We start from the raw sequence: 19,389 nt of genomic DNA, 5'->3' as shown, positions 1-19,389 counted from the left end.
TCGTGCTGGGGTGTCGTTAAATATTCATTCATTCATTCATTCATTACACATGAAAGGGCGGGATGTAGCCCCGTGGTAAAGCGCTCGCTTGATGCGCGGTCGGTTTAAGATCGATCCCCGTCGGTGGCCCCATTGGGCTATTTCTCGTTCCAGTCAGTGCTCCACAATTGGTGTACCAAAGGCCGTGGTATGTACTATCCTGTCTGTGGGATGGCGTATATAAAAGATCCCTTGCTGCTAATCGAAAAAGAGTAGGCCATGAAGTGGCGACAGCGGGTTCTCTCTCTCTCTCTCTCTCTCTCTCTCTCTCTCTCTCTCTCTCTCTCTCTCTCTCTCTCTCTCTCTCTCTCTCTCTCTCTCTCTCTCTGTGTGTGTCTATGTGTGTGGTTCTTAACCATATGTCTGACGCCATATAATCGTAAATAAAATGTGCTGAGTGCGTCGTTAAATAAAACATGTCCATTACACATGAAGAATACGTTCTGAGCAATTTAAACAACTAAAACACAACATTTATCGTCCTTGTAATTTTGGCACAGGCGTTGTTGGTCCGAGATATACGTTGTCGGTCTGTTAGAAGATACTGAAAAACTGTCAGGGGTCATTCTACAATAATACGACTTTTAGGGTATTAAGTGTTTAAAAGGAAAGGAATATATATGAAGTTGTTTTGTTTCTAATCTTAAATCGTTTTGTTTTCCCCCAAAAAATACATACACGTTAAATGCATTTATGAAGCAGTCAAACTGCTTGATGCCAGGACGAATTCAATGGAATCTACCTAAACCTTGGGACCTCAAGATCTATCAGGTTTGGGAAGAATCCGGTATATCAAAAGTTTGCGTTTTGGTCACAAATTTATTTGTACATGGAATGTTTTTTCTAGTTAGAAAAACAATCTTCAATTTTCGCTCGAAACAAGAACCTTTATTGCGTTAATACACGTATTGACGACGTTACGTTTGTTTAACTATGAAACCACCGAAATACCCATGAAAAACATCAGCGGCTCTATATGCAGTCGGTATTCTGCTGCGTGTTTTTATTAAGCTGACGTTAAACTTTGTCTTCAGAAGTGGACTCTGTGAGGGTTAAATGACTTAGAATCCAAATGTATGGTGGAGAAAACAACATATTGGATTTCACTTGATACGTACTATAGTGTAAATATACACCCGCGTATGCAACGAGTTCTTTTGTTATTTGTCTTGTTATTTTCTGTAATATATGTTTCTGCGTTTTTATTTTGTATTACATAACTCTTTCCTTTCGTTTTCCCCCTACCACTATCTATTTTAGTCACATGCCAAAGAATGTTTGTTTTTTCCTTCTTGGTACTGACGAGTCAGCCTGAACCCTGTGCGATAGAACATAAATATATTTTTTTAACTGCCTAATAGGTAATGATATAGAAGCTTACTGAAAGTCAGTCGAGGTTTTCAACACCAGGGTGAAATGTTGTGGATATTAAACAAGATCTACATTTAGCTTTGATTTTTCGTATATGTTTGTTAAGTTCGAGAAATTGCCTAGTGCATGTTGATTGTTCTCTATGTCGATGGCTACATATATACTTCTCATTTTCTGCTTTTATATCGTCCAAATGTCACAAAACTCTAACACGGTTAGTCTCCTCCAGTTAATTATATTGTGCAATGATATATCCGGACATACACATCCTAAACTTTGGACACAATTTTCCACTTAAATATACATGGTTTACGCAATATCCGAACTTTGGGAAATATTTACTGGTCTTCATATCCTGTGGTTCAGTGAGGCGCATCTTGATAATCGGGTAGTCATTAACGAAATCGCAGTACATCAGGTTGACGAGCTGCATCGGAAAGAACGAACGGGGTGTCGCCGTTTATATTGATTCTCACCTTGCCAGTACCCGACGATATGGCTTAGAAATACTTCATGATAAAATAATAGGAATACAAAATAAACTATAACAGAAACTATTACTTTTATCTATTGTATATTGTCGCAATATAACACCGACAACCATTTTTGGGATAAGTTAGATAATTCGATAGAAAGAGCATTAAGCATGTTGGACAACATTATTATGCTGTTTCTCGGATTCTGTAATTGTGAGCGGGGCTGTAGACAAGGCGACACCCTTACACCCTATTTATATATTTGTTTTGAGTTACTGTCTCGTGCAATCAAATGAAATCGAGATATTGACGGCATATATATTAATAATTTGAAATATAACATGTTTCAGTATGCTTACGACACTAATTTTACCTTAGATGGACCTGAAAAACGTTTGTCAGATTATTAAACATTCTTGAAAATTTTGCAATCTGCTCAAGGTTGAAAATTAATTTAGATAAATGTATGACCATATGGTATGGTTTGAAAATAAGTCCAAGTGAGATTATGTCCACATATTCCACTGTATTGGTCTGAAGAGATTATTTTACAGATTTATCTGGAACAGTAAACAAGACAAAAACCAAAGAAGTATTCTAATAAATAACTATAAAAATAGAGGTATTAAGATGACCGATCCATTAGCTTTAATTTCTGCAGATACTTGAATGTAACTTGGATTAAAAGACTGTTAACATCAGATGACTTGTTACAAAAACTCACAAACGTTCTACTAGAAGATTTTGGAAATAATGGTATATTAAATTTGTGAGTTAAAACCCCCCAGTTATTCTGATTAGCGAAAAATATTTAAAATGTATTTTGGAAAGATGCCGTCAATAATTATGCAATGATTAGAAACAACGTGTTTCAGTCTGAAATACATTTTATTAACGCACCGCTGCTCAATTGCGTTCCTCCGAAAAACATAAAACTATTTCTAAATTGGCACAATAAAGACCTTTCCCTTATATTATAAGAGACCTACTTCTTCCAAATAGTGAAATTAAACGTTTTGAATATTACGATAAATTAATCTATACGGCAATTATGTGTTTTATTGTGGATGTATCAACTATATTCCCAGGTTATGGCCTCGTACAATTAGAGATGTTAGGTTTAAAATAGATTCATTATTTACTGATATTATTCTGACTAAATTGAAATATAATATACGTTGTAAATTTATATATAATATTTACATACAATCCTTTTAGACAAATATGTCACGAATTAGTTATAAATGGTCAGAATAACTAAATTCTGAAATTATAGAGAACTTCTTATCAAAATATTTTGAACAAATCTCAAAAATAGCAATTGATACTAAAACATGACATTTTGAATTTAAACTTATGCACCGAATTTTAATAACTAATACTTGTTTGCAAAAATGTGGCATACAAACTAACAATATGTATACCTTCTGTTCGGGTGATGCTGAATCATCTGAACATTTATTTGTTTCGCTTCATACTAATGCACTCTGGCAACCTTTTACACAGTGGTTGAAATGAACACTGACAAAACCATAAATATAAACATGTGTTCTGGTTTACTTCGTAATCCATATAAACTCTGCAATTATAATTATAATAACGATTATTATATTAAATTAACTTTATAATTTGTTTGGCTGGGTTTTTTATTACAAAAATAGAAACAAAATATAGACTCTAGAAACCCTTTTATTTTACCTGTTAAAGTTTGACTGCTTACTTTTGACTAATGTGTGAATGCTTAGATACTTCATAGGTTATCGCATAAAGGTTTGTAAAAATATTATGTATTCACAATGTTACCCATTTTATTCAAGCCACATGAGTATAAAGCAAAATGTGAATGTGGCAACATATTTTTCTTGGAGTAGCCTCTTTAAAAAGAAACCCTAAAACAACATTATTATTGTCGGTGATTTGAATCAGGATTTACTGTGGCAAAAACTATTTTATTGTATTATGCACAAGAATCTAACTGATACAATAAGACGATGTGGCACGAATAACATGGGATAGTGCAACACATTGATCCAGTTATTATTAGAGATACTTTTGAAGTCAGTTAGAGTGGAATAATTCCCTTAAACGCGACAGTTATTGACCATAGAGCAATATATATATATATATATATATATATATATATATATATATATATATATATATATATGTGTGTGTGTGTGTGTGTGTGTGTTATACGTAATAACGTTTAGTGTACAACTAGAGCATGCGAAACACATAAATGGTGATTTTAAAACATTAAACGAATTAATTACAAACGAACAAATGACAGAAATCAATATTTACAAACTCAGAAAGTGTCGATAAAGCATACATGTGATAATTTTGAAATTATAATTAAAAATCATATCAACAATCGTATACCTCATGGCATCGTAAAAATACCCATTAACAACACTTTGTAATGGACATTAATCCACATACTGGCAGAAAAATGTAACGTATTTCCCAAAGAAAAAAAGATGTTTGTTTTGTTAACCCAAAGACTACGCGTAAAGGTAGTACAATACCAAATAACTTCCGGCTGGGTCAAAGTTCGAGGTGCACCGAACTTTTGATAGAGAAGTGAACACCACAAGTCCTGTGATTGGTTATAAATGTGAGTGTGTTGGTTGTAAAAAATAATAGTTTCATCTGGGTAAAATAAATGTGCAATTTTATTTCATCTAGTACCAATGTGTCAAGTAGCCTTGTGCTTGAAACATGTATGGGGTACCTGTAAAAAAAAGTACTCAAATTTTGTGCGAAACTAGGGTAGTCATAGACGCTACCCGTTATCTCAGAAACGAGCAGCTTGACCCCCATTTTTTTCTGATTCACTTTAAGTGTAAGGGGTGGTAGTATTTATATCCGTGGCGTTTATGTCGGTTGATACGTTGCAGGTAGGAGTTTTAGCCGTATATGTTACTATTGTCGTCTATGGGATTTGATTTGGTAGTGTACACCCTAAAAGAAAATTACATCCAATATCCAAGTGCTCTAATGTTGTCATTAAAGAAAACAAACTTTAACTTTTTAACATACTGGCAATATATGAACGCATACATTTTAAAATCATCTACACCACAAACCATTATACGGCCACTTGAAGATGTCTAACCCTGTATCCTTGACTAATTTTGGAAAAACCCACCATGAAACATGGAATAATTATTTCTGTCTGTCATTAATTAGTTCTGTTGATAATTTATTTAAAAGAATAGTTTAAAAAATTATTGTACAATTACTTCATATTCAGCCATTGACTTTATAAGATTCAGTGTGTCTACGGGCCAAATCATAGTGCCGTTTATCAACTAACTAAAATACAATATATAATACAATTTGTAAATCATTAGACAATAAAGATTTTTTTCTGTGGTTTTTTTATGACATGCCCAAAGCGTTTGATATTGGCACAAAGGATTAGTCTATAAAATTAAACAATATGGGATATTTTACCAAGGATTATCAATAACTATATTTCTGAAAGAAAACAGAACGTGTATAGTAATGGAACGCTATCAAAATTATGACATTCTAGAAGCTGGTGTGCCTTAAGGCTCCATTTTAGATCATTTTCCATTGAAAGTCTATATTAATGATATCGCAGATTATCTGCAGATGATACAACTATTGGAACATCATCTGGAGACATTTTAAACTTAGAACACAATCTGAATATTAATTTAGCTACACTTTATAAATGGTCTCAGAAAAAACAAAATTACTTGTAATCCGAACAAAACTGATGCATTAATGTTTTGTTAAAGACAATTACTCAATAAGCCGCATTTTATGTTTCACAACTTTAAAGTGTATCCAAAACACCAAAGCATTTAGGTTTAATTACCCTTGCCGCTAGCGCAGGATAGTCCAGTTATATTCAAAATGTATGTAAATCATATTCAGTTAACTGTTATTAAACTGTCAAAATCTATGGGTTGAGAAAGAAAGAAAGAAATGTTTTATTTAACGACGCACTCAACACATTTTATTTACGGTTATATGGCGTCAGACATATGATTAAGGACCACACAGTTTTTGAGAGGAAACCCGCTGTCGCCACTACATGGGCTACTCTTCCGATTAGCAGCAAGGGATCTTTTATTTGCGCTTCCCACAGGCAGGATAGCACAAACCATGGCCTTTGTTGAACCAGTTATGGATCACTGGTCGGTGCAAGTGGTTTACACCTACCCATTGAGCCTTGCGGAGCACTCACTCAGGGTTTGGAGTCGGTATCTGGATTAAAAATCCCATGCCTCGACTGGGATCCGAACTCGGTACTTACCAGCCTGTAGACCGATGGCCTACCACGACGCCACCGAGGCCGGTCTATGGGTTGAGTTGCATTATAGTTCGGGACACGACAAACGGCACATAACTTGGTCGATTTTTATTTATTTATTTAAATTTGTATTTTACTTGTTAAAAACTGAATGTAGTATTATAGTGTTTTCTATTTGTGTGTTTGCTTTTTTGTATGTTTTTGTTTTTATTTTGTTTTGCTGTTTTTGTTACACTATTATTTACTTTAGAATAATGTCGAGTACTATAATTATTTCTTTTTACACTTGCACTCTTTTGTAATTTTATTGCTTAAAAATATTATTTAATATTATTCAAAAACAATATAAAGGTGGTTCCTCTGAAAATAAATAAATAAATAAAAAGCATGAATGAATAAATATTATAAATAAATAAATAAATTATCATCGTGGTGCTTACAGGCTGATACAATACAGCACTGGAAAAGAGCTATGCACGTGTGTATGATAACTACTTGTGATTTATCATTTGATGTGCAAAAACCACAACCGATTATCATTAATGGGCGATCTCTGCTGCGACAGCCTGTAACCTGCGGTTAGTGGCTCGCTCGGTATGTCACCTTATCAGGTAAGCTCGTCTACTACGCATGGCAGAAAAAGATAAATAAACATATGCACAGCTTACTCGAACGCTTTATTTCGTGACATAAACACGACGGTTTTGACTCTGTCCCACCTCTCGCCGAAAGGCACATTGTTATTACTATTAGTAACCGCAGTTAATGGTTAGGTGTGACGTCAATAAATATAGACCAATCACATTCGCTCAATAACAAGAGGGGAATCTATGAGGTGTAAAAATAGCTGGGTTAGCTAGCCCTATTTTGGCGAGCTGTCATTGGTCGAAGAGAAAGTTGATTTCCACTAAACAGATACTGGTCATAACCCGATTCTAAGAAAATGAAACCGGCAGTTTATAAACATATTACGCATGGTCTCCATTCATTTACAACCGAGCGGTCCACAATGAGTGCAGGTATGGGAGAGAACTTCGGGTGTTTTTTTTCATAGGGGAATTCCTTAAATGTATTATTTATAACAACGCGTGTGTAATGTGGGTTGTATGCAGCAAGGTTATTCTAAATGTGAATTGCAGTTTACTTTTTGCATGTGATCGACAATGCTATTCAAATATCAAATGTGTTAATTGCAATTTATTAATCCAAAGTGCAACGTACAATTTGTATTTATTTATTTATTATTATTATTATTATTATTATTATTATTATTATTATTTATAATAATTATTTATTTATTTATTTTTATTAATTTGTTTTAGCTTACCCTTACACTTTATATTAATAAAAAAAATAAACCGTAAAGTCAGTGTAAATACTGATTGCATATTTAACTTTTGAAAGTTACTTGTTTCAGGTTTTGATCTTGTTCAAAAATATTTGCGTCTCTGCGAGCAAGTGAACGAGGGTGACGCGGACACTGTGATGTTACCCGACCCCCAGCAACAGGTAGGAGTTTCTTCCCTTCTCAGAGTTCCACCTCTCTGTTTTACTATAAATTATGCTATTTTCTTCTCACTGTAAGACAATATATATACATATATATATATATATATATATATATATATATATATATATATATATATATATATATATATATATATATATATATATATATATATATATATATAACCCACGTCTGAAAGCCGATAACCCTAGTGTTTAGTGAGTGTCAAATATTGTCCGCTTTTACTGATTTTTGCACTTTACTTACAACTTGTTGATAAAATTATTAATTTTCGTAAATTCTCTATGCTTTTGGTCGACTTGTGTTTGTAGCTGTTGTAAATATATTTTATACGAAACAAAAAAAAGTACGCACTTAGGGAACTAGAGCGAGTGATTTTAACAATTAAATAATCAATTATTGTTTGGTTTAAACATATACACAAAAATGTTTTTAAAAAAACGTGTTGGGGGTGGGTGAGTATGGTATACTACTTGTAACCCATTGTGATTTAAAAAATGAAGAGGTGACTCTACTGTGTTTGTCTATTCGCTGTCGTACCTCGCTGGGATAACTGTCGTAGCTTTGTAATCATTGGTGACGAGTTAGTAGAGTCAGTCAAATTGCGACAGTAAAACCGAATGATATAGGTCAGTAAATTGAAAAATAATAATCTTATCCGTTCTAACTTCAACTGCTTTTTGTTCTCTTTTTTTCTTAAACCATCTTCCACAACAGTAAAGGCTCCCTACGACCAACAAATAAGTACACCTTTTTTTCTAATTTCGTTATGATATTTTCAATTTTATTTTCTTCATAGTCTGAACTGAATTGTTGTTATTGGTGGTGGTAATGGTGGTTTGTGTTGTTGTCCTTTGGTTTTTTTGTTGTTGTTTTTTGGTGTTGGTGTTGTTGGGTGGTTTTGGTGGGGGAAGGTTGTTTGGTTTTGTTTGTTTTGATAATTCCCGAGTGATATTATTTCGTGTTCTGTTGTAAGTTTGTTACATAACTGTGCACATGGATTGCATATGCGGATCCAGGAGTATTTTAGGAAAGGCAAAAGAGCACGCAGACCACTGCTATTACTACTACTGCTACAGCTACTGCTACCAGGGTCGTTTTATTTGTATAGTGTTTCATTTGTTTATAAAAAGTAATGCCCTCCCCCTAGGATTTTGATCAGGGTACGGCCCTGTCTACTGCTACTATTACTACTACTACTACTACTAACACTACTATTATTACTACTACTAACACTACTACTACTAACACTACTACTTCTACGAAAACTGCTATTAACTACTACTATTAGTACTATTGTTCGTGTAGGGCCTATATGAAAAATACAATGTCTTCAGTATGACCATAAACTCAGTGGGTTAAAGTTTAATTTTTTCTTGTAGCTAATTGAGAAGATTTTAGCAAGCGGCAGCCCTGACGCCAGCTTTCTGGTGGAAGCAATACGATCGTTCGAAACCGTCGTCCCACTGCCACCATTTGACTTAATGGAGGAGCTTAGCGGACCACAGACATTCTCGGGGTTCGATCTTGTTCCTGACGAGGAAACGAAGAGCTCGGAAAGCTCCGATTTGCTGGACTTGGACCAGGTGAATACAGAATTGACTTTCTACGACGAGCGATATGTGCGCGAGTGCGACTCACATATCAAAGTAGAGGGCTCTAGGTTTCAGAGCGAGGGCTCTGGGCTCCTGGAACACGTCAACTGGACTACGATGACGTCAGAGTTGATCAAGCAGATGCGAGACATAGAAGCGGACTGTCGCGCCCTCTCCATAAGCATGGGTAAGTCGAGGTAGCTCCATGATTGCGATCGTTTGAGGTAGTCGGTGGCCAAATAAACAACCCATTGTATAACCGAGAGCTGATCGGCTGGTGCGAATCGATAATAACCGATGGTCGATATTAAAATTCCACTCGATTACCAACATTACTAACGCGATAACTACTTCTAAATGACTATGTTCATGGGACTATATTTACGCGACTACTGCATGTTTATTTGGCCACCGTCTACCTCAATACGGCAGAATCTACGTGACTACTCAACACGACTACCTTTTAGGTGACAATTTCAATATGACTACCAAAACGACTACTGCTACATGAATATGTCTACGTGACTACCTCACGTGATTTCATTTATTTTTATGCTTATAGCACGCTGTTCTGGACACATATCTCAGCTTTCTGGGCTGTCTGTACAGGACAGTGGGTTAGTGGTTAGTTAGAGAGAAGTCGGTGTAGTGGCCTTACACCTACTCACTGAGTAATTAAGCTCGCTCTGGATGGAAGCCGGTACCGAGATGCGAACCCAGTATCTACCGGCCTTAATGAAGTCCGTTGACTTAACCACTACACCGCCGAGGCTGTTAACCTCGCTTTGAGTTGGAGCCGGTACCGAGGTGCGAACAGCAGTACCTACCAGCCTTTAATTAAATCCGTTGGCTTAACCACTACACATCCGATGAGGCCGGTTCTTCTACGTGACTACCTCTACGTGACTACCCCCAACACGTGCTGCCACATGACTGCATATAATTAAGTAACACAGTGTGATTAAAGTACACACGTTGACAGGTGTGTGTTTATCTGAAGCGGAGCGGGATGCGAGTAACAGAAGCTAACACCTACCCGCACCACTCTGATCCTATCGGATCCTGTCTGTCCTATCGGGACATCGGAGTATCTACAGGTGTGAAAATTAATTTATTTCATTCGAAACGTGCGCGGAAATGTCACCCACTTTGGAGATAACACGAGCCCGGCCCGCGAATCAAAACTCACCGTTTGATCGAGTGAAGTTAGTTGATTAATTTATCTCCACATCTCCACAATACCTGTGTCATCATCTGTTCATTAATTATCGAATAAATTCAAACAACTTTTGGGTTGATTGATTGATTGCAGCCGTTCCGCTTAGACAAAAAGTCCGTAGCTTTCACAATCAAAATATGACAGCGCCAAAGGGATATAGGAGAAAGTTGTAGCATGTCCATAACCCCTAACACCCCCCACACCACCCCCCCCCCCCCCCCCCCCCCACCCCCCAAACAGCAATAACAATAAACAACGTCTCAATAAACGAACAAAATGTGACGTTGAGGCACTAAAGTAAATGAATAATTGTTTTGAGCCCCCTCCCCCGCTCCCAGTTTCTAAGTTTAAGAGAATAGAGAAACAGTCATAAGTGTGTATTGTAGAGATAACTAAGACAACATAATAACTGAACTTAATTTTCTTTCTCTCTCTTTCTTTCAGATCCGATGAAATGGACGACTGACGACGTCAGTAAGTGGATAACTCGGAAATGCATCAAGAACAACATCACAGATATTAACCTTGACCTCTTCCACATGTCAGGGGTCGAGTTGTGTCAGATGTCAGAGGTCAACTTCCGGTGCCGATGTCCAACACGCGGATCGGAACTTTTCTCAGAACTAGAAGTTTGGAAAAATGGTAACCTCACCTTTAACTTTGGCTTTTTATCCGTTTGTCTGTCTCTGTTTGCATAGGTCTTTTTGATTTGTGTTTTCATATGCTTATGTTTTGTACTTATTTTTGTATTTGTAATAGTATTTTTTTATTATTTTTTTATTTATTTATTTATTGGGAGGGGGTATGCGAGATGTTCTTAGTATGAGTATTTGTATGAGGTTTGTTGGACGTGCTTGAACCTTCAATGGATGTAAGCACTTGTCAGACTTTTGATTGGATTTTTGAGAGTATTTAATAATGTGCGTGTTAACTTGTTAACCCAAACCCAAACAACCGTGGGCAAAGAATCGTAATTTTTAAAATGAACAATCTGATTACGTGAACAAAGGTGTATATCTAGTCCATGACCCAGACTCGGTACATTCCAGTTTTGGAAATAAGTCTAGATGTCACAACGCAGGCCCGTAGCAACCGGTGTGGAGAGGTGGGGGGGGGGGGGGGGGGGATGTTACCTTGAGGTCTAAAACATTTTTTGTTTGTTCTACTAGTTGAAAAACCAAAGACGTGTTTGTGCCCCCCCCCCCTCCCCATTACAGCACGAAAGCCCACCCACCCCCAACCCCACTTCACACATATCGTTCTTACGTAGCTGTAATAAGATTGTTATGATGTTTCACAATAATGTTATTAAAATAAGACAAAACGCAGATACGATATGTATTCACTTAAGTGACTTAATCCAAGTGTTATTGTACACACTAATATAAATGTTTAATAACCAAGCTTGGCGTGTCTATCATAGTTTGACTCTTATGCACCGAGTTAACTTCTGGCAAGCACTCGCTGCAAGTTTGAAATTAAAATGTCAAGAAAACAAGATAGCAGCATGTCGCAGTTTAAACCAGCGTCGCTGTTACGACTGGTCCGTGTCAGCGAGTATGTGCAAACAGACACTCGAGCCAGCCACACTAACAAGATATAGACTTAAAAACATCCATAGTGATAAATCATAGTTAACTAGCCCAAACATGTTTACAACGGCGTATTGCAACAGAGCCGCTCCTTTCTCTGTTTGCCGGCGACATTGTTCGAACTAATGAAAAACAACGCATATTACACAACGTCATCGTTCTAGAAGTAGTAGATAGACTAGTGCACCGGTTATCGGTTGGTTTGAGGTCACGATGTTGTGAAAGGTCTGGGAATGTGCGAGGTCACGATAACCATTGGTCAGTCACGTGGGTGGTTCTTGTGTCCAGTAATTTTCCTAGATGAAGAAATACAGCTGATAAAACTTCCACGTCAGTGTAGTACGCCCATTCCTCAAGTTTATTGATATGTTTGGGAATTTTATTTCTTATCGAAAGTGTGTGACGTGATTTCCTGTGGCCTGGTACAGTATTTACCAGCCTAGGGAATACTTAGGCCACTATGAAATTAATCTTTGATTTTCATTCCCATCCGCGCCCGTGTTTTATTGGCAAATAATAATAATAATAATAATAATAATAATAATAATAATAAAATAAAACAATTAATTAATTAATTAATTAATAATTAACATATTTTTGCTCAATGTATGCTATTTCCAATGTCCTGAAGGTTTTTTAAAAATAAAAGTGCATCCCCCAAGCTCCATTTTGAAAGTAAATTAAATAAAAATATAGCATTTAATTAATAAAGGCCTATTATATTATTTTAATACAGAATGTTTTTTAGAAACGGCATATAGTTGACTATAGCTGACAATGCAGTGGACTTTACTGGACTGTATCTGTGGCTATATCATTCATTATATTATAGTTAGCTATGTAACTGACACTAATTTATTGCATCTTATTTATTACATGTAAAATGATGAAATGTATTTTATTGTAATTTCTTCTTTTTTACAGCTTGGAGTTTGAACGAGATTCAGGTAGCGAGGGTGAAACCTCTACCTCAACCTGTGGTTTATGATACGAGCCGGTCCCCGTCCCCCGAGTGCAACACGGGACCTTCCCCGTCCCCCGGGGACTACACGTCATCGTCACAGAGTTCCGGCTGCGGCAGCGTTTACAGTATGCCGCTCTCTCCCCCCAGTCCCTCCAGCCCCCCACTGAAATGTAAGTATTATACATGTACTCTGTGTAAAGTAAAAGTAAAAGTAAAGTTTGTTTTGTTTAACAACACCATTAGAGCACATTGATATATCAAAGGCCGTGGTATATGCTATCCTGCCTGTCGGATGGTGCATATAAAAAAATATATTGCTATTAATCGAAAAATGTAGCGGGTTTCCTCTCTAAGACTACATTTCAAAATTACCGAATGTTTGACATCCAATAGCCGATTATTAATAAAATCAATGTGCTCTAGTTGTGTCGTTAAACAAAACAAACTTTAACATTTTGATTTATTAATCAACAGCTACTGGGTGTAATTTGTTGTTGATTATTGTTTTTTAATTATATAATATGTAATTAATATTTTATATATATATATATATATATATATATATATATATATATATATATATATATATATATATATATATATATATATATATATATTTCTGCTATGAACAGAAACATTAAATATTTAAAATGCTTTTCTTTTACAAAAAGAACTGGAAATAATTAGTAAACAGGTATGCTGTATTGGCATAAGTGTACGAGACAGGGGAGGCAACTTCCCCCTAGTTCTGGAGCAAAACCTCAAATTCCGGCAAATAATATGATAGAGATATTCGGGAAAAATGGGCTAACCTGAAACCTTTTTACAATGTATTTCCATCATTCTACCCTCAGATTAGTTGTAATCCACGTGAACATGCGTAATGATTCGTTTGAAACCATATATAGCTGTTTGGCAGTAATGCTAATATGAATAAATGTTATAATCCAGATTCGGGCATTTTCGTTTAATTCGTTCAAAAACCAGTCAGCCCCCCTACAGAAATGGGAACCCGTACGCCTATGTGTTTTTGACTTCTTGAGGACGTTAATATTGGCTTTATTGTCGCAAAAAATAATGTGTTTTACCAGTGACGCGAAGCGGAGACGATAAATGGATATTTTCGACAGAGCACATTACGATGTAGCCTGGCATGTGAATAGGTAAATAGGCTCTTGGGAAATTGATATGACAATTAGATTTTGATATTCAATCAAATTGCACGTTATATGGCCACTGAGTTAAATGTGTGTTTACTGGCACGTCAACATAGTTTAATCTGCTCCTGTTATGTGTGTTATATAATAATTAGACCCTATCATGTAGTGAAAGAAAATACATCTCATGGGTTAGAGTTTTTAGTTAGCAGCGAAGTATCTTGATTAACATTGAGAGATCATGAAGTGGGTCACATGGTTACAGGAGTATCGTGACACCCCCCCCCCCCCCCCCCCCCTACCCCCACACGCCCATTTGAAGTACCCTTTTCAGTGACAGTTTTAAAATTCATCGTCCGCAGTATACACCACTAAATTACCCTGAAAACGCGTCTCTGGCATCTTTATTGATCTTTATTCTGGATTACTACAGTTCATTTGGTATGTTACTCTGCCTTACTCAAGTCCATCTGGTACGTTACTCAAATTCATACGTTGCTGTGTGTTACTCAAGTTCACCTGGTACGTTACTTTGTGTTTTTCTGGTACGTTACTCAAACTCATACGTTGCTGTGTGTTACTCAAGTTCACCTGGTACGTTACTTTGTGTTTTTTAGGTATAAAGCAGGAAAATGGCGTCACGGAGACTCTCCCACACATCCACCACAAGCAGACGATCCACCTGTGGCAGTTTCTCAAGGAGCTGCTGCTCAAGCCGGAGTCCTTCAGCCACTGCATCAAGTGGCTCGACCGATCTCGCGGCATCTTCAAGATCGAGGACTCGGGCAAGGTGGCCAAGGAATGGGGCATGCGAAAGAACCGCCCTGCCATGAACTATGACAAGCTGAGTCGCTCCATCAGACAGTACTACAAGAAAGGCATCATCAGAAAGACGGAACATTCCAAGCGGCTCGTCTATCAGTTCTGCCAACCCTATTTATGATAGACTACCAAAAAAAACCCTCCAGTGGGATCTCATCATTTGGTTTTTGGCTCTACCCCAGGAGCTTGCGATAATACGCGAAACACCGGATTGTTTGATGATGTACTTTGGTGATTCGTGTGTGTATACCCGAAGCGGATGCTAAAGGCATCTTGGACATGATTGTGGTTATGCTAGTTTGATGTGGGTTTTTTGGTATGCTCGCGTGACGGTTAGACCATCAGTCGCATTCCAGTACTTCCATCAAATCAGAGTACTTTAGCACCTCTACGAGGCCTAATCCTGACTTATTTTTAACACACCAACATTTTGGGGTTGTTGTTTTTGTTATATTAATTGATGTTGTATGAAGTTAACCGATTCTGTCCAACACCAGTAATGTAACGGCGGCTTACAGCGCAAAAACCTTTTTCCTCAATGATATATATACTGTTAATGTTTGATCTGCAAATGCCTATGGACGCAGTAGTCAGTAGAGGAAACGGGAGCTAGAGCCGCATTTAAATGATAGGCAGCATAAGAAAGAACAGAGAGCGTGTCAATGGCACCTATTTGTATATACCTTGAGACAGACATTCCGTCAGTCAGCTCCACTAGAACAGAATGTGTTATTAGCACGTGTTTGTATATACCTTGAGACAGACATTCCGCCAGTCCGATCCAGTAGAACAAAGTGCGTCAGTAGCCAGTTAGAAACACAGCCGATCTTACCAACTCTCGGGCATGTTAATAATATTATTATAAGCACAAAATAAAAATCCAACTTTAGGCAATTATGATCAGCCCAGCCAAAACCAATCTAATTAAAATTAGCTCCACTATTACATGTGGATCTAAAGACAGCCAGTTGGAGCTCATGTCCACCAATCAAAACCTTACTTGCAGAATCCTGCCAGTGATTTAAAACTAACAACACTGCGTAGTCCCCAATGTCCAGGTAACATTTCGTCTGTAAATAATAATTTAAATATTGACCAATCACACTTCGCCTTTTATAACGTTATTTGGGAGCATACAAATTCTAAAAATATCGGGCGAGTCTATTTTAGTGGCCGCAGTACAGCGACCCATACCAATACGTACGGGGTGGGTTATCAGTCTTCAATTTTTCATTAAAAATTATTTATTTATTTATAAAATTTAAAAAAACTAAATCAGTCTTCAGTTTTACATTACAAATTATTTATTTTATAAAATAAAACATGTTTTAAGGCATTCGTAATTCACACGAAACATGTCGTATACCCTCAGGATAATTCGGAATGTTTTCAAATTATTTTTAAATCACTGGCAGGATTCTGCAAGTAAGGTTTTAATTGGTGGACATGAGCTCCAACTGGCTGTCTTTAGATCCACATGTAATAGTGGAGCTAATTTTAATTAGATTGAGCTAAAACCAGAACAGCCGGGCCGCCTGTTACGGCCCTGCTTCTAGTTTTCTTTTTGACTGGTCCAATAAAATATTTACCGTACACAGACGGACATTGGCTTTGTTTACATACCTGGTTCTAGTATGGACTGGCAGTAAGATTTGCTAAGAGTTAAGGCGCCGCCACACGATACGAGTTTCTCGTACAAGAATAGCCGATTGCAAAGAAACTGATGAAATCGTAATGTTGTCTTATCTCAATCGTACGAGTCCACGAGGCGTCGTCTTTAAACTGACTCGTCTCGTCTACTGATTTGGTAGTCTTCATTTTAGTTCAACGTATCTTGTTACCAAGTCTGACTGAGCGATGTGTTTCGATGTTTCTGTGATGTTGCTGCTGTGCACGTGTTGCTGTGTGCATACAGTTGGTGCTAAGGTCGAGTTCGATGTACACCGTGTGGTTATAGTGCTCTTCTCATAAACAGACGATAATTCTCACATTTTTGTTCTCTTCATTTTTATACATCCAATGGACAATTTATTCTTTATATAATATACAGCATATTTTTTATATCAGTTTTGTACATTAAAAATGTTGATAACCTTTCTGCTTGTTTGTTGTATTGTTTTACAGTTCTGTAAGGACTGATTTTAATACAACAATGTAGCTATCGCACATAGATGTTGACTAATGCAGGGTGCTAGGCTGGCAGGAAAGGGAGCGAGACCAAATGCATATGAAATATGAAATCGTTAGTTACGGAATTACGTTGCAGTGATTAACGGAAAGTTTCAAAACCAAGCAATGAATCAATAATAACTGAAAATATAGTGTTGAAACTTGATTTAGAACTAAAGGTCATTCATATACACATGTATAATCAAATCTAAAGTTTATTTTGTATTTGTGCAAAAGTACTTAAAATGAAAATAGTAGACTAAATCCAGAGTTATTTTAACTATACTTTGAACAACTGCGCCCTGAAGTTTTCGGCTCAACAAAAGAAGTATGTACAAATGGTAATTTATATTGACATAACAGTCATTTTCGGTGGCTCCAATGTGTTTATGTTTTGGCAGCGTTCATTTGTCAGTGACAATCGACGAAGATAAACAGCGATATAAAGACTAGCATTATAGTAACTGCTCATATCATGTTATGCTCTGTGTTACTTTGTTTAACACTAAAATCTAATTGTGCGAAATGTACTTGTATTGATCATCATTTCATTCATGTACGTATATTTGTTTGTACTGGGGTGTCTTTAAACATTCATTCACTGATTCAAAAGGACCCGCCTCCTCTTCCTCCTCCTCCTCCTCCTCCTCGGTGTGAACATTGTCAGTGTACATTGACAGTGCGCCACATTTTGGTGGAGTGTACATTGACAGTGCGCCACATTTTGGTGGAGTGTACATTGACAGTGCGCCACATTTTGGTGGAGTGTACATTGACAGTGCGCCACATTTTGGTGGAGTGTATATTGACAGTGCGCCACATTTTGGTGGAGTGTACATTGACAGTGCGCCACATTTTGGTGGAGTGTGATCATCTGAAGCCGACGAATGAATGAATGAATGAATGAATGTTTAAAGACACCCCAGCACGAAAAATACACCGGCTATTGGGTGTCAAACTATGGTGATGCAAATAAATAAAATGATGATCAACATCAATATAAAAATTCAAGACTTAAACAAAAACAGTGTAAAGAACTGTGCAAAAACACAAATATCACAGAATTTTACGGATACTGAATTTTACTCAAAACTTCAATTTTGTGCTGTATTGGCCATTCTCAAAGAGAATGTTACACCCCTGCACCACGGTGATGTTACAGCACACGCAGGGGCTGAAGCCGACGAGAAAGTATATATTTTGTAACAGAAATGTTTTGGAATTGTTTAAATTGCACCCATAATTAATTTTAAGGTTTATGAAACATTATGATTTCTATACAAAATTTAAAAATGTAGTTGCCAGGAAATTTGTTTTATATTAATATTGTATTTTCCCCACGGCTCTTTACACTGTCTTTTACATTATATGCGTTTTATTTTAATGAAAATAATCATATTAATATAATTTAAAAAACCTCTTTCTTTCACACAATAGCCAATCTGTATTTTTGTGTGCTGGTGTATCGTTAAACATTCATTCATTCATTCATTCATTCGTTCGTTCGTTCGTTCGTTCGTTCGTTCGTTCGTTCGTTCGTTCGTTCGATCATTCATTCATTCATTCACTAATTCATTCTGAGTGTTTAAACGCTTGTAAATTCGATCTGCACTCTACATCCTGTTTGTGTTTAAATCTGATTTAGAGACGAGTAAATGTTGTGGTGTTAATTATTTCAAGTTACAACGTGCCGCGCATCTTGACAATACATTAGGATTCACTTCTAAAAGCTACTCACAAACTCTTAAAATCCTGGCACGTTCTAAATGGCAACAATATGACCTTACTGTGAGCTTTTACAAGCGTAATTTTGACATAGTCTAAGAGAGAAAATCTGCTACATGTTGTCATTAATAGCAAGGGATCTGTTATATGAACCATCCCACAGTCAGGATAGCACATACCACGGCATTTGATATACCAATCGTGGTGCACTGACTGGAACGAGAAATAGCCCAATGGGCCCATGGTCGATCCTAGTCCGATCGCGCATCAAGCGAGCGCTTTACCACTGGGCTATGCCTCGCCCCCCCCCCCCCCCCCCCCCCCCCCCCCAATTGAAAAGAATAGCCCATGTGGGATTTTGCCTCATAATCTACTTGGTTCTTGACCATACATCTTATACCATATAATCGTAAATTAAAATAAGAAGAAAGAGTCGTCAATATT

At 36.8% G+C, this 19,389-nt stretch overlaps 1 protein-coding gene across 1 annotated transcript; it reads left to right on the top strand.

Moving 5' to 3' along the window:
* Window positions 1-7,047: 7,047 nt before the first annotated feature.
* Window positions 7,048-16,090, top strand: LOC121380933 (SAM pointed domain-containing Ets transcription factor-like). Its single transcript, XM_041509974.1, has 6 exons — window positions 7,048-7,193; window positions 7,592-7,683; window positions 9,085-9,484; window positions 10,961-11,158; window positions 13,033-13,242; window positions 14,847-16,090. The coding sequence occupies exons 1-6, from the start codon at window positions 7,118-7,120 to the stop codon at window positions 15,170-15,172; spliced, it is 1,302 nt and encodes a 433-aa protein (XP_041365908.1). The 5' UTR covers window positions 7,048-7,117; the 3' UTR covers window positions 15,173-16,090.
* The last annotated feature ends 3,299 nt before the right edge of the window (window positions 16,091-19,389 follow it).

Source organism: Gigantopelta aegis, chromosome 9 (assembly GCF_016097555.1).
Source record: "Gigantopelta aegis isolate Gae_Host chromosome 9, Gae_host_genome, whole genome shotgun sequence".
Lineage (NCBI taxonomy): Eukaryota > Metazoa > Mollusca > Gastropoda > Neomphalida > Peltospiridae > Gigantopelta > Gigantopelta aegis.
The sequence above is the reverse complement of the archived record's forward strand: the minus strand, read 5'-3'. Positions and strand labels throughout refer to the sequence as shown.